Source organism: Etheostoma cragini, chromosome 19 (assembly GCF_013103735.1).
Source record: "Etheostoma cragini isolate CJK2018 chromosome 19, CSU_Ecrag_1.0, whole genome shotgun sequence".
NCBI classification, from domain to species: Eukaryota; Metazoa; Chordata; class Actinopteri; order Perciformes; family Percidae; genus Etheostoma; species Etheostoma cragini.
In genome coordinates, this window is record NC_048425.1 from 7559386 (window position 1) to 7579532 (window position 20147).

The 20147-nt window shown below is 41.0% G+C and overlaps 1 protein-coding gene across 3 annotated transcripts in view; it reads left to right on the forward strand.

The window, feature by feature from the left end:
* LOC117934740 (NACHT and WD repeat domain-containing protein 2) overlaps positions 1–20147 on the forward strand; it is a 46764-nt gene that overhangs the window by 990 nt on the left and 25627 nt on the right. Inside the window, exons 1-4 of one of the 3 annotated variants that reach the window (XM_034856678.1) lie at positions 34–231; positions 1176–1344; positions 10436–10524; positions 19428–19544. In XM_034856678.1, the coding sequence (XP_034712569.1) occupies positions 217–231; positions 1176–1344; positions 10436–10524; positions 19428–19544 (390 nt within the window). In that variant the 5' untranslated portion in view covers positions 34–216. Of the gene's footprint in view, positions 1–33; positions 528–1175; positions 1345–10435; positions 10525–19427; positions 19545–20147 lie in introns of those variants that run through there. The other 2 variants (XM_034856680.1, XM_034856679.1) reach the window with 2 other exon arrangements.

The following is a 20147-nucleotide window of genomic DNA, read 5'->3' on the forward strand; positions in this document are numbered from 1 at the left end:
GCCTGTAGTCGCGGTTTAATTTTGCAAGGCACACACGCACCCTCTCTCAGAGCTTGGTCGGCTCGTAGAGACACAAGGATGCCAGGGGGAACACTCCGATACACGGCGTCCGTTTTACCGTCTCCCGGCGTCGTCTCTCGGCCACATAAACTCTGATGGGCGTTTTTATCTTCCTTTTACCGTCCTTGACGCTTGGATATTTTCGGAAGCCACGACATGAAGCGAATGAATGTGAGCAACAAGAAGTGTCCTGTTGTGGCTGTCTCCAGCATCACTAGTAGTCAAGTCCTCTCTGTGGATGCGGTGCCTCTGTGTTTTTTAGTGGTCTGTTTTCAGAGGATTTAACGTAGTGTTCTGTAGCGGACTACCCAACTTTCCCCCGCTTTTTGTTGTCTTTTTTGAGGTTTTTCCGTCTTTGAAACAAAGATTTCAGATCCACTCCGGAAAACCAGCGACTTGACGTCTACTTCTGGCTGAATAACCATTCGTATAGCGGTTATTCGCCTTTACAAGCATCTTCTCTGGGGGTGGGAATACGACTGATGCTTGCCTTGCTCGAAAATTCGAGTTTTGTTTCGTCTCGTTCTGTTTGTCTGTTTGTCCCACAGTGGCATGAAAATTCATGAATGCGTCCAAGGACATGTATACAAATTACGCATGCACCATGACGGTAGTCTGTGCGTAATATCCTATTATTCTATCCCTACCATAATATTGTAACAACAAACACATTCAATTTCACTCCTGTGTTTGGAGATTTGGCAGATCCATCCTAACTTAATTTGTGTGTTATTTGTGTGTGTGTGGGCGTTATAGGCTATAGCAAGGTATTATCTCGCTTAAACCTGCAGTAAAAACGTCCTAAATAAATAATGTGCATTTTATGTGAGAAAAGATCAAACTCATAACTCTTTTAAAGTCACATTTGCGCAAATGTTAAAATATGTCTTGAAAGTCCTAGGCATCTTCTGTCCTTAGGAATTAAGTCAATGCATGTAAATGTGTCCAAAGTTAGCTGCAAATTAAACCGTGCAGCTCCTTTGACATAATTAACGCCCCATGTGTGTGGATGGATCAGGGAAATCTGCGCGCGAGCATGCAAGTCTGACCAAGTGCCTGCGTGTGCGCCTCTAGCCGCGCTAACATGCCCGTTCTGTGCGTGTGTTTGTGTGTAGCCACGCTGGAAGTCGCCCACCATGTGGCCGTCGGGTGTGGGAAGCAGGCAGCCCTGCCCGCGGGAGTCGGCGCTGCGCAAGGCGGCCATCAGCGGCAACATCAACGCCCTGCCGCACCACGTCCCCACCGGCCGCAGCGTCCGGGTGTTTATCTGTGCCAACCCTGACGGTAAGACTTAGTGTCACACCTCCATCCCCCCCATCCTACACACACACACTCTTCAACCCTGCATACCTTCAAATAAGACGTTTTTTTTTCTTCTTTTTATGCATTTTACAAATATGGAAATACATTAACTATACTATCTAGAAGTCTTGGGCTTTTTAGTATGTTGAGTTGAATTGTCTGCAGTGGAATTTAACATGATTAAGTAACGGTTTAGTAGCATTGTGTGGACAGTTCTTGAGAAACGACCATGAAACAAATTGTAGCCATTAGCTTTTAGTGCTGTAACAAAAAAACAAAAAAGTAACTCAAGCACTGTAAAATAGAAGGTTAATGCATTGGGAAATAAAATACAGCCACTTTCCAAGCATGTAATCTTGTGATCCAGTATTGATTTAGGCCCATTTAAAAAGTCAAGTTTCTGAGGTTAAGGTGTAGTCTATTTGCAAGGCATTGAGCTGCAACATTAAGATACACTTAACCTAAGAGAAAAACTGGAAAATATGTTAAATTAAGTTCTATTAGGCCAAATAACAACTTGACAAAAAACAAATTGGCACATGATTTATTCCAAGATCACAATGCAACAACACATTGTTCTCGACATAGAGTGCATGGTGCGAGCAGAGTGCATAGACAGTCGGGTTGTGAGGAAGACACCCAGTTGCAGCTCTGTATCTGAATATGCCCTCTGGGCAAAGGGGTAAAAATAGGCTCCGTAAAACTGGAGTAAACAAGGCAAGGGAAGTAGAGTAGGCCATGAGAGAGAGGGAGAGAAGGGAAGGGGGGGGCATGGCAGAATTAAAAAGGGAGGTTGCTTTTGTCGAGACAACCCTGTCATTTGTTTTCCCGCACTGAGCATATTGCTATGGACCCCAAAAAAGAATACATTGAAGAATACACTGACCTCACTTTATTGTAGTGTTATGGCCCGCGGTAGACGGTGAAAAGGCTGGCACTGTTTAGCCACCTGTAGCTGACTCAGTCATTCAGAACATCGCCTTACAGTACGGATTTAACTCCAATCTACACGTGGATAGAAAAACAATGAGGGGGCTATTTCAAGTAGTTCCTTGTTACGCTGTTGACACAAATGGAAAGACACCCATCTCAGCCTGAGCTGTGAAAAGAGCTAATTATGAGCTGCTGTTTCCAGTGAAGCGAGGCACTGGTATCCAGTGCTAGTATATCCTGGTAATGAAGGTACACACGCTGTCTTACTTCAAACAGTGGCACAGAAACAATGCTGATTCCCCTTCCTTTGTCAAATCACATTTGCATCAAGGTACTCCTTGCATTTGTTTTGATCTCGGATGAGTTCACTCCATTACAGTATTCCAGCTGTACTGTAGCTAGTGTCAGTAACAGAAAAGATTCAAACTATTTGCAGAACCTTCTTACTCTTGCAAACTTTTTTGGTGCAGCAAATCCTACATGCACATGAAGAACTACTGTTATTCCTAACTATGACGAAGGTCTGCCCTAATCTCTGCTGCAAAACTTGTTTCTCCATGTTCACTAGAGGGGGCTGTCCTTGCACTTATTTAATAGCACTCAACACACTGTTTATGTATAATGTGGTCAAATCAGACGAGCAATCATGTCCCAAATAGATCAATATACACATGTTGATGGTACAAGAGAGCCCCTCTCTGCTTCACTATCAACCTTTTGGCATTTTCCTTCAACATTTTGATTTAAATCACACCAAATCCTATTGTCACATAGTGCAGTGTTAATCTATTTAGGCTCGTGACTGGAAATCTGTGACCGTGAAATTGAATGAGTAACTCTAACCCTAGTTGAGCAGGAACAGAAAGAGCATATTTCCTCACATTTCTCCCCAAAGATGTACAGTATATGCAACAAAGAATGAAGCAGTATGAGTCTGAAGTAGTTGCTGAAAGCCGGGCAGAATCCCTTGCTTTGACAAACTCTCCATTAACATAACAGTGTAATTTCACTATTTGTAATACCAAACATTACAAAAGGTACACAATGCTATCCGCAGTAATAATCTCCCCTTCAAAACGGTAAAGCTGCACTTTTTCTGTTTGACCGGGGGACATGTCCCCTTTGATCTACAGCGCCAAAATGTTTAAGAGCTTGCTGGTTATAGTGTTGGCTCTGCTGAATATACTGACCCTAATGCTCTTAATCAAAAGCCATAGGCTACTGCAGGGCAATGCCACTGCTGTGTTCACCGTCAGGGACCTCGGTTGTGTTTCTTTGCGCTGTCTATAAAAAGGGGCATGTCGCTTTTAAATAAATTGGAAAAAGAACATTGTCTTCTTCAGAAAAAGTTGACAGAAGAGAGTGGTGTGAGATATCAGCACATGCATATGCTACACTAGAAGGTTCACACCACAATGCGGTGATGTAGAGTATGTGTATTCCAGAGTGTTTGCCAAAATGTAAGCCAAACTGCTAATTTGAGTGGATTCACATCCTTCTTCCATGATGTTAATGAATCACTCAAATTCTTGGCGCAGGTGGATAAATACGTGTGTGTGTGTGTGTGTGTGTGGCCACAGTCGATCATTCAAAAACCCAGCTATCTGTTCTGGTCGGTAGCAAGTGAGCATCAACGAGCCAGAGAAAGCATATGATTTATTTGTTTTTGTGTTTACCGCTCAGTGCATTATGCATCCTCTTCTATCAACGTGTGTGTGTGTGTGTGTGTTTTCATGGAGATCCATATAAGCATATCAAGACAACTCCATTACCTTGGCTTTGTCACCTCAGGGGCTCTGGCATCGGTTGTGTGCAATAGGCAGCCATTTGTATGCAAGATACCACTAAAGCTGTTTAAAATTGATAAAAGCATGAGGCCGTAGGGATGCGATGCATAAAATCATCTACCCCTCCAACGCACCATCATCAAGGCTATAGTATGTCACCACAGAGACCACCAATTACATTACAATGTACCCCACAATTATTCCCATTGTTCCAAATTTTTCTATTTATCTTTTTTTCGGTTTGTTTTGTAGGTTTTTAACCGATTTCCGCAATTCAATGGTCTCTTTACTTCAAGAATGTCTCTCTCTCCCTAATCATCCAATTTATGTCGAATTGAGTCTGGTGCAAGAGAATAAAGAAGAGAGTGGGAGGGATGAAAAGGAGGACAGAGGGAGAGATGACAGGTGGAAATACAGAGTCAAGGGTGGCTTTTGTTTAAGAAATTGCTTTTCACGGACTGGTGAGTGCCAGCGAGCCGGAGCCCAGTTCTTTCTTTTTCTTAATGCTTTTTTTTTGGGCATTTTAGGCCTTCACTTGGATAGGACAGTTTAGACTTGAAAGGCGAGAGAATGGGACTGACATGCAGCAAAGGGCCACAGGTCAGAATCGATCGCATGGCGAACGCCTGCTCTACCAGGTGAGCTAACCAGGCGCCCGGGGCCCTCGTTCTGCAGCAAGTGAAGTGCTCGCGAGTTTATTACTCCCCCCTCTTGTGTCGTCCTTGTCCTCCATGCCTCCGCTCTTCTCCTCAAGGGAACGCAGAAGCTCATTCTCACTAGTTTGGCAGCAGCTTTAAGTGACCTCTCTCGGAGTTTCCCAGAGTGCTGTGAAGCAAGACTGCACCCCCAGGACACTGTTCTGACAAAATCAGCAGTTGCACTCACACACTCATCTAATTCCCAGGGTGTTTGAGCCATTTAATGGAGCACACTGTAAAAATATCTCATCGGATGAATGATGGTGATGATAGCAAGCCGCCCGGCCAGATACACCTGAATGAAATGACATAGTGATCATCAACTTATAACCAACATAATTAACCTCGAGAAAAACTAGTGTGGTCTGCAAGTGGTTTATAACTAATGGACATTTTATTTTATGTGCACATCAAGGGCTCTGCTGGGGAGAGTTTGGAGGCTTAATGCTGATAATTGAGATTGCGAATGAACACAATCTTAGTAGTAACTTAGTAACTTCCAATGAACATTTCTTTCAAGGTCTTCTTGGAGGATATGTAAATTTTTGGAACCTGTCACTATTTTTGGCTTCTTTTAAAGTCACTACAATATAATGTGGTAAGGCTTCAAGTCTTGCCAAACAGTTTCGTAACTGAATTCTTTAGTTTTCAGGCAATATGTTGCTCTATCAAAAGTGTTTATAAATCTGTGATCTCTGTTTCCCAGATTCCATTTTCAGAATTTGTAAAAAAAAAAAAAAAAAAAGATATATTGATGAATTTTCCATAACCACGGAGTAGCAACTTCACTACAAAAATGAACATTTAACACATCTGTCACAATTCAATTCTCCTTGGAATATAGTACTTTCTCTTCATTTCTCAAGATCCCACCATATCAAACACCAACAGAAATAAAGTGTTGCATGCAAAGATTTATCATCCTAAAAAGGAAAGTTTCCAAGATTAAAAAGTAACACTGAGGATTAGAAATGCGATGACTATCTGGCTATGAGGTTCCTAGTGAGGCAGTATGATATAGATCTGATAAACAGAGTAAGACCAAATTTGATAACACAACTATATTAGGGCTCTTTATGTTACAAAAAAGCAAAAACATTTAGTAACTTATTACATACTTTCTCTACAAGGAGCAGAATAATAAGTAACTTGGGTATGCATAGGTTTGGTTTAAAGATTGGGAGGGACTTTTTTTTGTTTTGTCCACGACCAATATTCAAAATTATGCACAGTATATGTGCACTTGCTCACATACACAAACAGAACATGATTCTGAACACAGGTTGCATTATGCATTTTATTTCATTACTGTAAGTTTGGGACTCGTTCAAGACCGCCAAAGATTTGGCCGGAGAAAACCCAAGAACATACCGCAAACCCAGAAGTAGTACTGAAGGAAAATGAAAATTGAGCGGAAGAGCCTAGGAGGGCGGAGCCAAGCTAAAAGCTAAACAAGTGAATCTGCTTATATGACAAAGCCCTTAAAAGCCCCACTAGTGGCTTTTAAGACAACAGCTGCTAGCACAGATGTTACCCAATCATAGTCTACCAAACATAAACATGTACTAACACAAGTTATTTATGCAAACACTGTTGGGGGTATTTATTCATACGCAATTTAGGTTACTGGCAGGGAAACTCGGAAGTCCCCATTACTGGTACTTACAGATCCATATTATCATGTTTTACTGTAAATTGCTTCTTTCCCTTAACTTTAAGTGTGGATGGTGGCACAATAAACTCCAGTAAATTTCTTTCATCTTGTTTCAGTGGTACTCAGATAACCTTTAGGGTCTCCCTGTGCTCAGGAAATGCAGGAACATCTGGCCTTTATGGATGGCTGACTTACACAGCCACAAATTGTCTTGAGTATCGTCCAGGTCATTTGAAATTGATTTGCTCACTGACGCATCATCGTGGTTTCGGGTTCAGATCCACATCTGCACATTACAACAACGTTAATTTGAGGTTTTTGAGCAACAGCCCTGCCTACACCGAGAAACAAATGTTTTGTTAACAATTTGTGGTCTATTCTTATGTAAAGTAGACTTTACTTTTAAGGTTTCTTAAGGCATCAATGCTTTATTGTAAACAATGCTGGGATGAGATGTTGCATTCAACACGCGAGAGAGAGAACGACATGCTGAAGGATACAGGCTGAATTTCAATTTAACTGCAACAAAAGATAATTTTAAAATTTTTCAATTCATTGTTGAATTTATAAAATACCAAAACAGTGTCCTATGCATTATTTTGTCCCACAAAACAGTCCAAAACCAGAGCATATTTACGTTTGAGAAGCTGGAACCATAAAAATAGCTTTTTTAGCATGATAAACAACTAATCAAAAATTGTTGACGATGAATTTTCTGACCATTGACTAAATAGATTAATCAGAAAAATCGTAAATCTAAACCTTAAACATCCCTGATGCATTAAAACATACTCTTAACCAGTGGTTCCCAACCTTTTGTGACATAAAATAATTTATGTATCTAGTGACCCCTTGTCCCAGTTTTCATACTGTATATGCAAACTATCCATCTATTGCAACATATCCACTAAAGAGTGATGTGCCTTACTTGTGAATATCGCCAAACAGGTTTGCCTCCAATTTAATGATGGATTTTTATTGAGGTATTCAAAGAACTAACAGATTTCCTGTGGGTTTTGTGGATTATCCAACGGAGACTCTGTTTTTGGATGCAGACACTTTAAGGACCTCAGATACACACATGCACATCACATACATCGAACACAACACGCACTAGCATACATGACAATATAAATGACCACCGTGTCACAGCTTTGTTCTATTTGCTGAGGCTCTTCTCTCTCTCCTTTAATCAAATATCTCTTAGCAGGTGCGCATACCAAGTGCCTCTGGAGTGTCAGTTGGCGTAGCTTGATGAGAGCAGAGTGATTGCTTTGACAGAGCCTTGTTGGTGAGACTTGGAGTGACCGCTATCGTAGGACTGAAGGACCAGCTGAAGCAGTGAAGTCAGTGTTAATTGACTTAATAGTCTTGTAATTATTTTGGTTTAGCTTTCTGTCCTGTTATCCATAGAAGTTTAGTATATAACAAACAAAGCCTGGTTGCAGTTTTTTTTTACATGTGTGGATTTGAGTATTCAAATCACTGTAAATTGAATATCTTTGGGTTTGGATCAGCCATACGTCTCTATTCTGTATTTCGGTAGTGTTGTGGTCCTACCTTATACCAGGATCCACGGGAGCGTTTCATAAATTAGCGCCACTAGCAGAGGCAGGAAATACAACCGACAGGAAAGTCTTCGGTCACGGTTTTAAACTCGTCGTCAGCGTTATGAAATGGTCGCAGTTTGGGTGCATTTAGGCAACAAAACTACTAAGCTAATTTTAGAAAAAAAGTGGTAGTTTGGGTTGGATTCAGATGTCACTTCACTTACGGTTACGCACTTGACGCAGAACGTGATGTAGCTCTGTTCCTTCCTTAAAGTTAAAAAACAACAACTCACGTTTACTTTTATTTTTTAACAGGAAATGAACCCCGGTTTCCTGGGTACAAGTCCTGTGATTGGTTGACCCATCCACCACATCAACCTACCAACTTACTCGGAATTTGACGTTGTTATACTTTATCTTCTTACTATCTGCTTTGCGCTCATCATAATTCCCACTTAACTACGAGGGCACCGCCACAATAAAACGTAAATATGAGTCATAATTGCTGCTTGAACAAACAACAGTCTCATTTGGGCTGTTGGTTGGACAAAACAAGCAGTATGAAGATGTCCTCTTGGACCTTGGGATATTCCATTTTCACCTATTAAAGTCTAAACAATAAATGGAATATAAAAATAATTGTTAGCTGCAGCCATTGCATTGAGTATAAAAGAAAGAAGGAAGAGAAGAAAAAAAATGTGACTATGTTCAAATGACCACCCATTAGTTCCCTGGTGGGAGGATGAGGGAGGAATAGGGAAAAGGAAAGGAGTGGATAAAGGAAAAAGAATGAGCTGACAAGATGCAGTGTATCTGAAAGGAAAGATAGATTGGTCTACGCTATTGAAATAAACAGATTGGGAAATTGGAGGGAGGGACACACAACGAGAAAGAGGGGAATGTAACATTCAGTCTTTGTTCCTTTACAAGTGGGTGTGCACACAACACACACACTCACACACATCAGGCTGCCATAACTCATCATCATCCCACAAAAAAAGAAAGAGTGGGAGGCGTCTTGCAGTTATCAGCACAATACAAACAACAACACAGTTTAGTCTGTCAGGTCACGAAAGACACCGTGCAGAAACATGCCGATTAGGGTTGCACTCCTTTTTTAACACATTAACAGGTTTAACCCAAATTCCATAAACACTGCTAGTCTGTGGCTATGATGTCACCTACCACACTGTAAGATAACTGTAAAGTATCTCTAATGGAATTAGATCAGAGCTCCACTGATGCAGCAAGTGCCGTTTATTTCATTTGCATACTATTACAGCCGTTCAGTTTGGATTTGACATTTTGCCCGGGTAGCCGTGGGCGGATATATGTACGGTCACGGCCCAAAGCCTTACTAAAGATAGATGAGGGGAATATTCGTCAGACTAAATTTATGGGCTCTTCTGCTCACGCTGCGTATGACACGGTTAGTGGCTGAGGGGATGTTTGTGCGCCGTCCACCATGTGTGTTCTTTGTGCGCGCATATGTGTGCATGTGCAAGTCATCTTCTTGGTCACACAGGGCCTCTCTGTCAGGCATGTTCTGTTTTTAACTATCCATCCACACCCTTCAGAAAAAGAGAGGGAGGAAGAGACTGGGCCTGTCCAAGTAAATTACAGTAACCATTTGAAAAAGAGAGAACAGGAGGAAAGAAAGTGGGACACAACAACAAGCCATGGGCACTCCCTCTGTGACACTCCGACTGTCTAATATGAACACATGCATAATCCCACATTCTTAAATAGTGTGTGTAAGCACTGACTCTATGTAATCATATTTGTTATTGGTGTAAAAAGGGGTTGCGTATTAAAAAATGATATGGTGCTGACATTCATATTGGCATGAATTATTTAAGAGGTGATTAGTTCATTAATCGATTAGTTGAATGGCTCTTATTATTCACCTGTTGTTCCAGCTATCCTATTAAGATACACCCCCTGTTGAATGAATGTATGAAAAGGTTGGACTGTAGTGTTTGTTTTTGTTTTGACTCTGACAAAGACCTAAAAAAAGTCTGGTCGGCATATCAGACCACAGGAGCGTCTATATGGGAAATTTGCTAACTTTCAGAGAGCTACATGAGAATGTCAGAAGTGTGTATTTTTGATAGGGAATGGAGAAACAGACAACCGCTGCTTCTTTTCTTTTTTTTTTTTTTTTTTGCAAGGCTAAGCTAATCATCCCCTAGCTCAAGCTCTGTACATAACACACAGACATTAGACCGGTATCGATCTTCCCATCCGACGCTCAGAGAGCTGAATAATATTTCCCAAAAAGATTAACTCTTTACTTGAATTGTCTCTCTTTTAATTGATTTGGCAACGCAAATACAGCTTTTACTATAAAGTACACATTGCTTCTACTCCTACACACGAGTGCTTAAAGTTAGATTTTTTTGGTAAGTGTTAGTTCAACACTTTAGTATGTGCTCTTTCTTTTGTCTCCAGACACAGAGGCGGAGAGGAACGCACTGAAAGAACACGTCTACCCCAAACTACGAGACTTCTGCAGGGAGAACTATGGGATTGAATTCCAGGTAACTGGCTGCATTCCGCTTTATATGACTTTGTTTTTCTTTCTAATTGTTTTATTTTTTGTCTTACCTCCCTCCAGCTGAAGGGACCTGTAATTTCCAGAGCTGTAGTTTACCGGTACTGACTGTTAAGTGCCTCCAAATCTACACCATGGCTTACAGAGTGCCTGGAGGGGCCTGAGAGCGGCATGCAGAGGTCCCTGTCCCTTTAGGCGGACAGAAGGCCAGCAGAGATAAGGTTTCCATCAGTCAAGGCTGGCACAAATCTAGCTGTGGATAAAGCATGATGCAAGGGCCTTCCCTTTGTTGTTGTAGGAGAATTGCTGCATTCTCCCTCCGGTGTCCACTGATCAAGTTCATTTGCATTGCAAATCAGCATCAGTGTACATGGAAAGATCGCTATCAGAGGTTTATTTGTTTAACACATCCAGCAGAGCCCGCGTGTCAGGGGGATATTTTTTGCCATAGATTGTTCCTGGAAGGATTTGAGGAGATTTGTTTCCGATGAGGAGACTTGTGACCTCTGAATTGTTTTGTAAAACTGTGGTCAGTAGAATGTCGGCAATTAACTCTGATTTCATGCTATGAATGTATTGGATTATAAACAGCTCCAAGCACATACGATCTATAAAGGTGCTAGAACAAGGCTTAATACTAAAGTAATTAGATGACCTCCTATACGTGCATAGGGCTTGTCCAGTCCGTTACAGGGGATAGGTTCCGATTTGAGTGATTCTGATTATAGACTCTAGTTCTTACAGAATCCTATTTTTAGATCCTTAAGATACAATTGGAATAAGTGAACAAACTAAACTTTGAAGAAGGCAAAACCACACTTATTTGTTTTCAGCAGACTTTAGCCGCCATGAAAATGCATGACAGAGAATACGCATTATTTTTAAGTTAAAAGATTGAAGCAATTGACATTTGTCTGTGATGTGGCTCACAAGTAAAAACACACAGTACACACGTAGAGTATGGCTGTACAGAAAAAATACTGCACAGGAAAAAGATTTGCAAATACAATAACACTAAGTCCTAATGGCGGTCACATGCAATCTAATCAGTATTTTAATATATTGGTCTGTAGGTTGATAATCGTGGCCTGATTAGAGGAGTTGGAATGAGTTGGCTGGTTAACTTCTAAAGGTTAAACAAAGAAAACTAAATATTCTCTTGCTTGCTGTGCACAAGTTGAATGCCCACTGTATTACCTGGGTTTTTACATGAGTTGGATGCACTAGCGGTAGCTAACTTGGGGAAATAGGACGACTGGGGAGAGAAAACCCCTTGTTCCTAGAAATTTGGTTGGTTGACATTTGAAAGCGATTATTGATACCAAATGTTGTTCGTTGTTTAGCTCTTTTCTTTTAATTCTGTTGTTGCTGTTGTTTCACAAATCTGCGTTGAAATTTGTTTGTGGGGAGACAAGCCAGCCACTGAAAGGGATGAATCATTTACCATTCAGTGCATCGCTTCAAAGCACCATAAGCAGATTCTCCACAGACTTGATGCCCCCACAGTGAACCACATTGTTTAATGACAAGCATGTTAAATAAGTCTGGCACATAAAGCCAGTTGCATGAATTAGGATGACTATTTTTACAAGCGTCAATTATATATTAAGTCATAGGGTAAAAGAAGCAAATGGAAAGATCAAACAAATGTTGAATCTCTCAACAGTGTGTGTGTGTGATAGGGAAGTGCAAGGTAACGCAAGAAGAGCCAAGCAGAGGTGTTTTGGCTCTGGTTTCTGTGGCCACGTGTCTGTCTGGTGATTCATCGCGCTGTGACGAAGCGTGAGCCGAAATGATTATGTCGAAGGCCTAGCAGTTTATACTATGACTCACTTACTCTCCCTCTTCCTCCTCCTCCTCATCCAAACCCCCCCACTCCTCGTCCTCACCTACGCAACGTGAGAACTGCCACCTTGGCGAAAGTTAGTTTTCTAGTTGTTGTACTAGTTCGCTTTTTGATTACGAATCAATTTAAGTGTGAAATCATGTACAGTCTCTACGTACGGTGTGTTATTGGTCCAGGTGAATTGTATTTACAGTTGCGTTTATATTTGTTTGCGATCCCACCTCCCCTTTCACACACGCGCTCCATCTCTCGCACACATCCGCTGGCACACACTGACACACATATGCCAACACCATTTGACTTAGTTTCTATCCAGAACATTTCCTTAAGAGGATGAAGAAGGATCACAGGGGGAGGGGAGAGGGATGGAGAAAGGAAGAGGGTACAGAAATCGAGCCCAGGGGCCAAGAGCCCCGTCTTCATACAGTCAGTGCACAGCAGTGGCGAGGGGGTCTTGGCCTCCATGATCTTTTTTTTGCCATTTCTACCCTTGTGTTTCCTGTCCTTTCTCTTTTTCATCACTCTTTTGTATGCTCACTTCTTTATTGTAAACACACATAACTGACAATCACAATTGGATCAGGGTCAGACTTGGTTTCAGCACATCTGTTGATAACTGGTGGTGTGGGTGACGTTTGCCTTGCTTTAATAAAACCAAACATCCAGCCTCTGAACATATTTATATGTTATCAGTTAATCATAAATTGGCGGATTACATGCATGATTGTTTGGCCACTCAAATATATAGAAGATTCAACCGTCTCAGCTCAGTTAGTCAACCCCCTTTTATTCAGTCTCGGAACACTAATCTGAAATTGGACCCAGCCAAGTGGTCAACATTATATTTAACTGAATCAGTTAGGGACTCTGTTGTATTGACACTTATCTTAAGTTTAGCGCCTGAATGGAGAGGATAGTGAGACGCATGCTGCATTAGAATCATCTCAAGAGAAAAGTGTGTGTTTTTGCACAAGGCAGTGTGTCAACTGTGCTTTGCAGAGTAAAATGACATGAATTACTGCTCTTTTCAACCGTGACTGCTTGTTCATTAGTGGCTCGTCGTGCCGCTGCCAGTGTTAGTGTTCTCTCCGTTTTTTGGGTTGTTTAGGTCGACCAGATTTTACAGGGGGTCTAATTATTCATCAGGTGTATTCAGTTGGGTCGGGTCTCATTCTTTGAATATTGAGTTATACATTTATTATCAGGTTTGGGTATACTTTTTACAATTTTGTATTATTAATGAATTGATTTTATTCAATCTGTTGTACCCTGGGCAACATGTAATATGCCTGACTAGTGTCCCCTTTAGGGATTAATAAAGTTATCAATACATTCTCTTCTTTTGCAGCCAGGACACATAACAAGGGAAGAGAAATTGATTTTGGACAGCTTTTTTGCCCAAATTGGAAGTTTATTAGTGCGCAACCTGATACAGGAGATGCGCCGCTGAACAATTCATTGAAAACTTCAATTAAGTCAACATTAAATATACACTTTGTTTTAATTGCATTTCAATGACTAAATTTCAACATGTAGCAGGTTCTTCTAGATCTCCTGAAAATATTTCTTGCAAAAAAAAAGCACAAAAGTGGTTAGAATAGAAAACTGTTACATATGATACATATGGCTTTACTTCCACCTACAACCCGGGTAGATTCCCTCTTCAGTCTAGTTCTTAATGCGGTGTACATGCTGGACTGTCGTTTGCTCTTTAAAATCCCAGTTTCCATTATCATAACCCATCTTGCATTTCTTAGACTCCTAAATCGTCTTGTTACAGTAGAATCATTTCCTCCCACATCCAAGAAGTTCAAAACAATCTCAGGGTTACTGGAGGCAGCTCCGTTAATAATCTCGTCAGATCGTCTCTATGGTTGCCAAACTCATCGGCCGTCACGCACGGCCACTGCAATTACAATTAAAGTTTCCTGGCCATAACGGGGAGATTCTGTTCAACGGCTGTCACTCCTATGTCTTTTACAATTCACAACACAAGCAGCAAGATGGGAGACAAGATGAGGGGTCAGACAACATTTCAAAATGATTAGAATAAAAGCCTATTCTATTATGCTTGCACCTTTGAAGAAGGGAATGCACTTGTCAGTTTGGCTTTGTCAAAAAAGACCCAGTGCTCTTAGAATATGTCACTCACTTAAAAATGTAAAGGCTAATAGTTATTTCTAAGTGGTGCTTCCCATAAAAGTTGGTGAACATGTTAGTTAAATGTGTTTTTCTGTGAATATGCTTTTTATCTTCATCACTTTTTTTATTGAAGTCTCTTACTTTTTACTAAAATCATAAATCAACCATCTGAAGGAGAACGCTACAGAATCATACAAAAAGTGTTGAAAAGGAGATATTTTATCACTTTAGTTATCCTACAATAGGAAATCTCAAGGTATTCTGACTTTAGATTTGTGTTGTGATTTCAGACGGAAATAACATCAGAAGGAGAAACTGTTTAAAGCGTTATGTATTCATCCCTCTTCCATCTGTTTTTACCTGGCTGACATCGTTTTATTTTTTTATTTTGTGTCTCTCATTCTTCTTTTGGTCTGTCTCTATTACCTGTTGGCAGTCTGCCGTCATTTCCATTCACTGTTCTGCTCTGAGTCTGTTGGTTTCTGTATTCAGTCTCTACAAAACACATCAACACACCAACTGCCTCCACAGCAAGGATGCTGACAATCGCCATACTATAGATCATCAAAAATCAAATAAAAAGGTTTTACTTACACTATTCAATTTTATTATTGTAACCACCGTGATTATATTTTCACCCATGTCAGTGCATCTGTTGTCAGCAGGATATCTTAGAAAATATGAGTCGGTTTCTCACATGTAATGGACACATAGGCCTGGAAATAAATATGAAATAGGCATTGCTTGAAATCATGAAAAAGTGTTTTTATCCAGGACTATAAAATCGAAACAGACACTTTTTTGTTAATTTTGAGAGACAGATAAGAATAGAAAAGGATCAAGAAAAGAGAAATAATTCAAGGTGAAATCAATTATTTTTCAGTGTAATCATAAAATGTAAAATAGTTGACATGCTTTTCAAGTGCAATCTACAGTAGGAACACACTATACTAAACATGCAATATATTGCAGGCAGTTTGATTGAATAAATAAATAAATAGGCTCAGAGTGTTCAGTCTGTTCCCACCATCACCGTTAACAAGAAAGCCTGCATGCACCAATATATTCAAGTTCTCCAGTGATTTGAAGACGCATTCATTTTATTTTGGCATAACTGTTTTTGGTGAACTGTAGAAATGAGTTGAGCTATAGGACAGCTGAGAGATGAGCATATGTGGAAGCAGCTCTACACTGTGACTCTACTCATAATATACACAGAACATTTTAATCAACTCTGCAGGTATCCTGACAGCACAATCAAAGTATAAAGACTGAATGTCCCATAGGCAATATTAGCTGCAGAGAAAATGGGAACCATTGAATTTTAAGTCTTTTCTTGAACTTTCTGAATATCTTTGTGTTTAAGCTCTGTTCTCTGAATGTGCACGCTCAAAGATGTTTTAGGAATGTTTGCCATTTGCAATCAACAAGAAGCTGATTTATTCTCGACACTGCAGTGTGCACCAGCTGGCCATGCCAGAAGCTTTGATTACTACTCCGCAACACACCTGCATTGGTCAACAGTGTTGTGATTAGTTTTTTCCTGCAGGTTTACTTGTTGGTTTGAGGAGCTTCCAAGTTGTGTCTGCTCCCATTTAGTCTGGCTCAACGGATGTGCATTTCTGAAATAAAGCTTGGGATTGCACTGGAAGTCTCTTCCCTTCAGCTACCTCTGCTATTTATTTCGCAGAAGCACAAATCCTGCATCCAGGGCTTTGCCCCGCTCAGGAGAGTTGTGATTGGTTCAAAGAAATACAAGCAAACCAGAGTGTTTCCCCTATCCCAGAATAGATTAGTGGTGTAGTCAGACCAATCTCTGGCGTTGTGGAGATAGGTCTAGCAAAGTGAGACGAGCTCCCATTTAAGCACCTCCATCTGGCGTGGACACCTCCACTCACTTTAACAATGCTCATCCCAACACTTTGTTCCTCTAGAAAACACAAAATTTGCTTTCAATTAAGGTTACTGCCAGCCGTAAAGTTAGTCTCAAGCATCTCCCTGAGCAGTTTCACTGAAGGCCTGCCTCCTGCTCTGCTGGTGCCTCATTATAGCCAGCACAAGTCACGTGATGTCATTACCTCATGTCTTGGCCTGCTCTTAACCTTACCTTGCTATGGTTGAGCAGCAACGTCTGAAACACTGTGTCGTAATTACCCCCGTGGGTCAGAGCTTGACAGATTTTCTCGAAGGCATGTATGTGAAATTTCCTCTCGGCGCTCATCATCGACAACCTGAATCAACTCTATTACATTACAGAAGTCAGATGTGAGCTCTTATCAGAGCAGGCGGACTTTTGAAATCAGTGAAGTAAAACATAGCATTCAGGGATCTAATATTAAAGTCTAAATCCCTGCTTAAAGTCCCTTCCTGTGATCTGTCCAATTATTATTTTTTTTTTCAAACTCAGTTTTGTGTTTGTTTCACATCACTGCAAGGATTTATTCATCAAACATTCTTAGAGATTTATTACATGTTTCATGATTAAAAAACAAAATTGCCTGCAGTAGAGGGCTTAAAATATATTTATGTTGACACCCTATCTATCTTTACTGTTTTTTTGCCCAAGAGTCTTTCTGTTATGGGGGTTTTCCCGCCTGATTTCATGCCCTTTCTTCTTTGGCATCTTGGGCATAATCCCAAAGTCTAATAGTCTAACATTCAATACATAAAAAAGGCTTCTCCCGCACTTGACCCGCCATGGGCCAATGCCTTTATGCATTAGAAAGCTGCTTAGCACAAGCTGCTTCAGCTTTTACGTAAGCAATGGCACCCCCACTACCGTAGTTTAGTAGAAGAGAGAGACAAAGACTGGGGGAGAGGGAAAGTAATCAGAGAGAAGAGCAGCAAAAATGAAGGAGAACTTGGCATGAAAGAAAAAGAAAGGAGGTGAAAAGACAACGGTAAAACACTTCCAGCCATAGCCCGCCCCACAGGAGTCCTCATCTAAGTAACTGTCCCTCCTTCTATGAATTCCCCATCCAAATACTTTCCCTCTTAACTTCATTCATGTGTCCTTGCCTATTTTAGATAAACATTCCTAGACTGTTAGTTCCCATTTCTCCTTCATCCAGCTGTCTATACTCCAGTGGAGCACAGCGAGTGATGAAGCAAATTTAATCATCTCCCCACACTGTATGCACGCAGTGTGCAGATATGACTAATGTCTTTATTTCGCTTTTAATTACCGTGCATCCTCCCGTTCACCTGGTGATCGTAATCGGAGGCGCTCATCTCACTTCATTCCCCTTCCTCCGCTCCTTGTCAACACAGGGCCAATTGCAGTCTCCCTCACGTGCGTTGGAAGTAGATTAGTGACACTGATGCACATTGACTGATGTCCTAAGCAACAAGTTTTTATGAGGGAAGCTTAACATGTGTGTACGAGTGGGACAGGGGTTTTCCCCCGATGTAATAGCTTATGGTGGTGCAGAATAATGGAAAGAGGCTTAGAACTAAACCTAATCGGCCAGTTGGAAAGTTTGTCATTTATCTCTCATACTGCCAAAATAATTTACAACATAGCTTTACAAGGTAAAAAGCTTGGTTGCCACTAGAATAATTGATCATAAGGATATTTGTTTAGTTTCAGAAATATGAAGCTAAAAGCGCACTCCTTCCACAGTTACACAGCAGCTCACAGGTGAACAACCGCAGCCAAGCAGATGAGCTGAGGGCTAGCTCCGGCCCTCCTGCTGCTCCCACCAGTAATAGGAGACGCAACTATCTCCCAGACTGTCAAAGTAAAGTCGCACACTCTCAATTTCAGTGCCATCAGGTTATACAGGGCTGCCAGTCACTGCTGTTCTCTGCCACACCGTGGATGTGTCAGTCATTGGGCGAGGCTAAACTCATTTGAGCTAGCTAGTCTGGTGAGCAGCAGAGCATGAAGGAAGAGGACTGCTGAATTACTTTGGCTTCACCTCATCCCCCTGCTTTACCCTCTACTTTTCACTCCCCAAGCACTGCTATTAGGAGACGGACTAGCAGAATTGATACAATCAAAGAGGGAAGAAGAAGAAGAGAAGAATTATGCAACCATTGGCATTATTTATTTTGGAGACTGAAACCATAGGTTCAAAGCCACATAGGCCATCAGGAATCCGATTGTAAGACACATGTCAGTCTCTAACTAGCAGAGACCCAGGTAGCTGCCGGTAGGAGGGCTTTGACAGGCCCGAGCCAGCAGCTGCGTCGGGTGCTTCCTCACCATCCTCTTAAGTGTTTACAGTTGCTATTGTCCCAACTGCCAAACCTTGTGACGGAATGTGTTGAGGGAGACCCCCTCTGTGGCATGCATATGTGCGTCACTCCTACCTGCAGGGTAGAGTAGTGGTTTTCAGTGTTGGCATTACTTCAAATGAGATTTTAGAATGTATGCCGGCTAATCCTCATTTGAGCTTTTGTTTGATTACAATTTGTTGCATTTGTAAAAAACAAAACAAAACTTGGCAATACAGCAGTTCTCGTCTTAACGGTTTGTTGTTTTTGTCTCAACTTAATTTGCTACATTTCAGTCTGAGCATAGAATCTAACCACCCTGTATTTGGTTGTAATGAAACCTTGCTGTTATTGCAATATATATATATATTACTGTAAAACAGGCTGTTTTGCAAGAGCGCTATCTTTGTGCTCGCCCGCAACAGCAAAGTATCTTAGTGAAACAGTGTATAACCTTGTTTTCTAAAAGGAAAATCTATCATTTATTTTCTCTTTTGCGAGTTGAGGAAGGAAGCTAGACTGTTTATTCTTGTTTACAATAGAAAAGGAAGCAAGAACGCCTTTTCTATATAGAGGTGGGAGAAAGATTCTGCAAAAATGTGCCACACTGAATACAGTAAATGTGTCTTTTTGCTCTTATTAGAACATACAGTAACTCTCGGCCAATGTTTGTGTGTTTTCAGGTGGTGGACCTGTACTGGGGCACGGACCCAGAGGAGTGGGACAGTCCAGAGCTGCAGCGACTGAGGATGAAGCTCCTGGAAGAATGCCTGAAGACCTCAGCGGGACCGTGTTTTGTTGTAAGTATGACACACCACCCAGGTTACAGTTTGACATAAATTGGATTTTATAAGACTGTTTGTGTGTTATCTACGTTCAAATTGCTGTGTCCAGAAAATCTGTGTCTGCTTCCATTTTTTTCCCACCAGTTTTTCCCCTCCTTATCTCATTACATGGCTCTGATGTGGTATTAAAGCTGGATGGTTCCCAGGCTGTTAGCTGTTGAAGACGTAATAGCTGTGTAAAAATCTAATAAGAGGGAAATCAAATTTTTCTCGTCGTTGCATGGTCGCATTTGAAAAAATGAAAGTGAAATGACAGCCGTTTTTGAAGTCCTTTCATCTGTGCTTATAGTGTTGACAGTGGGTTAAGTTCATGATGTGGAATCCTTTTTTATCTCTTTTTTTAATAAGGGCAATTTTTTTATAATAGTTGTTTGGGTTTGTGCTGAAAATGTCAATAACTTCCTCACTTCAGTAAATAATATATGTTGATTCATATTACCTTATTGGTCGGTTTTATCATCACTGTTAGAAAACAATGACAACTAGAACTGCACGCAGTTTCAACGGGGCCCAAGCCTCCCCTCGCCAGTCGTCCCCGGCGACACGGGGAGCGCGCGA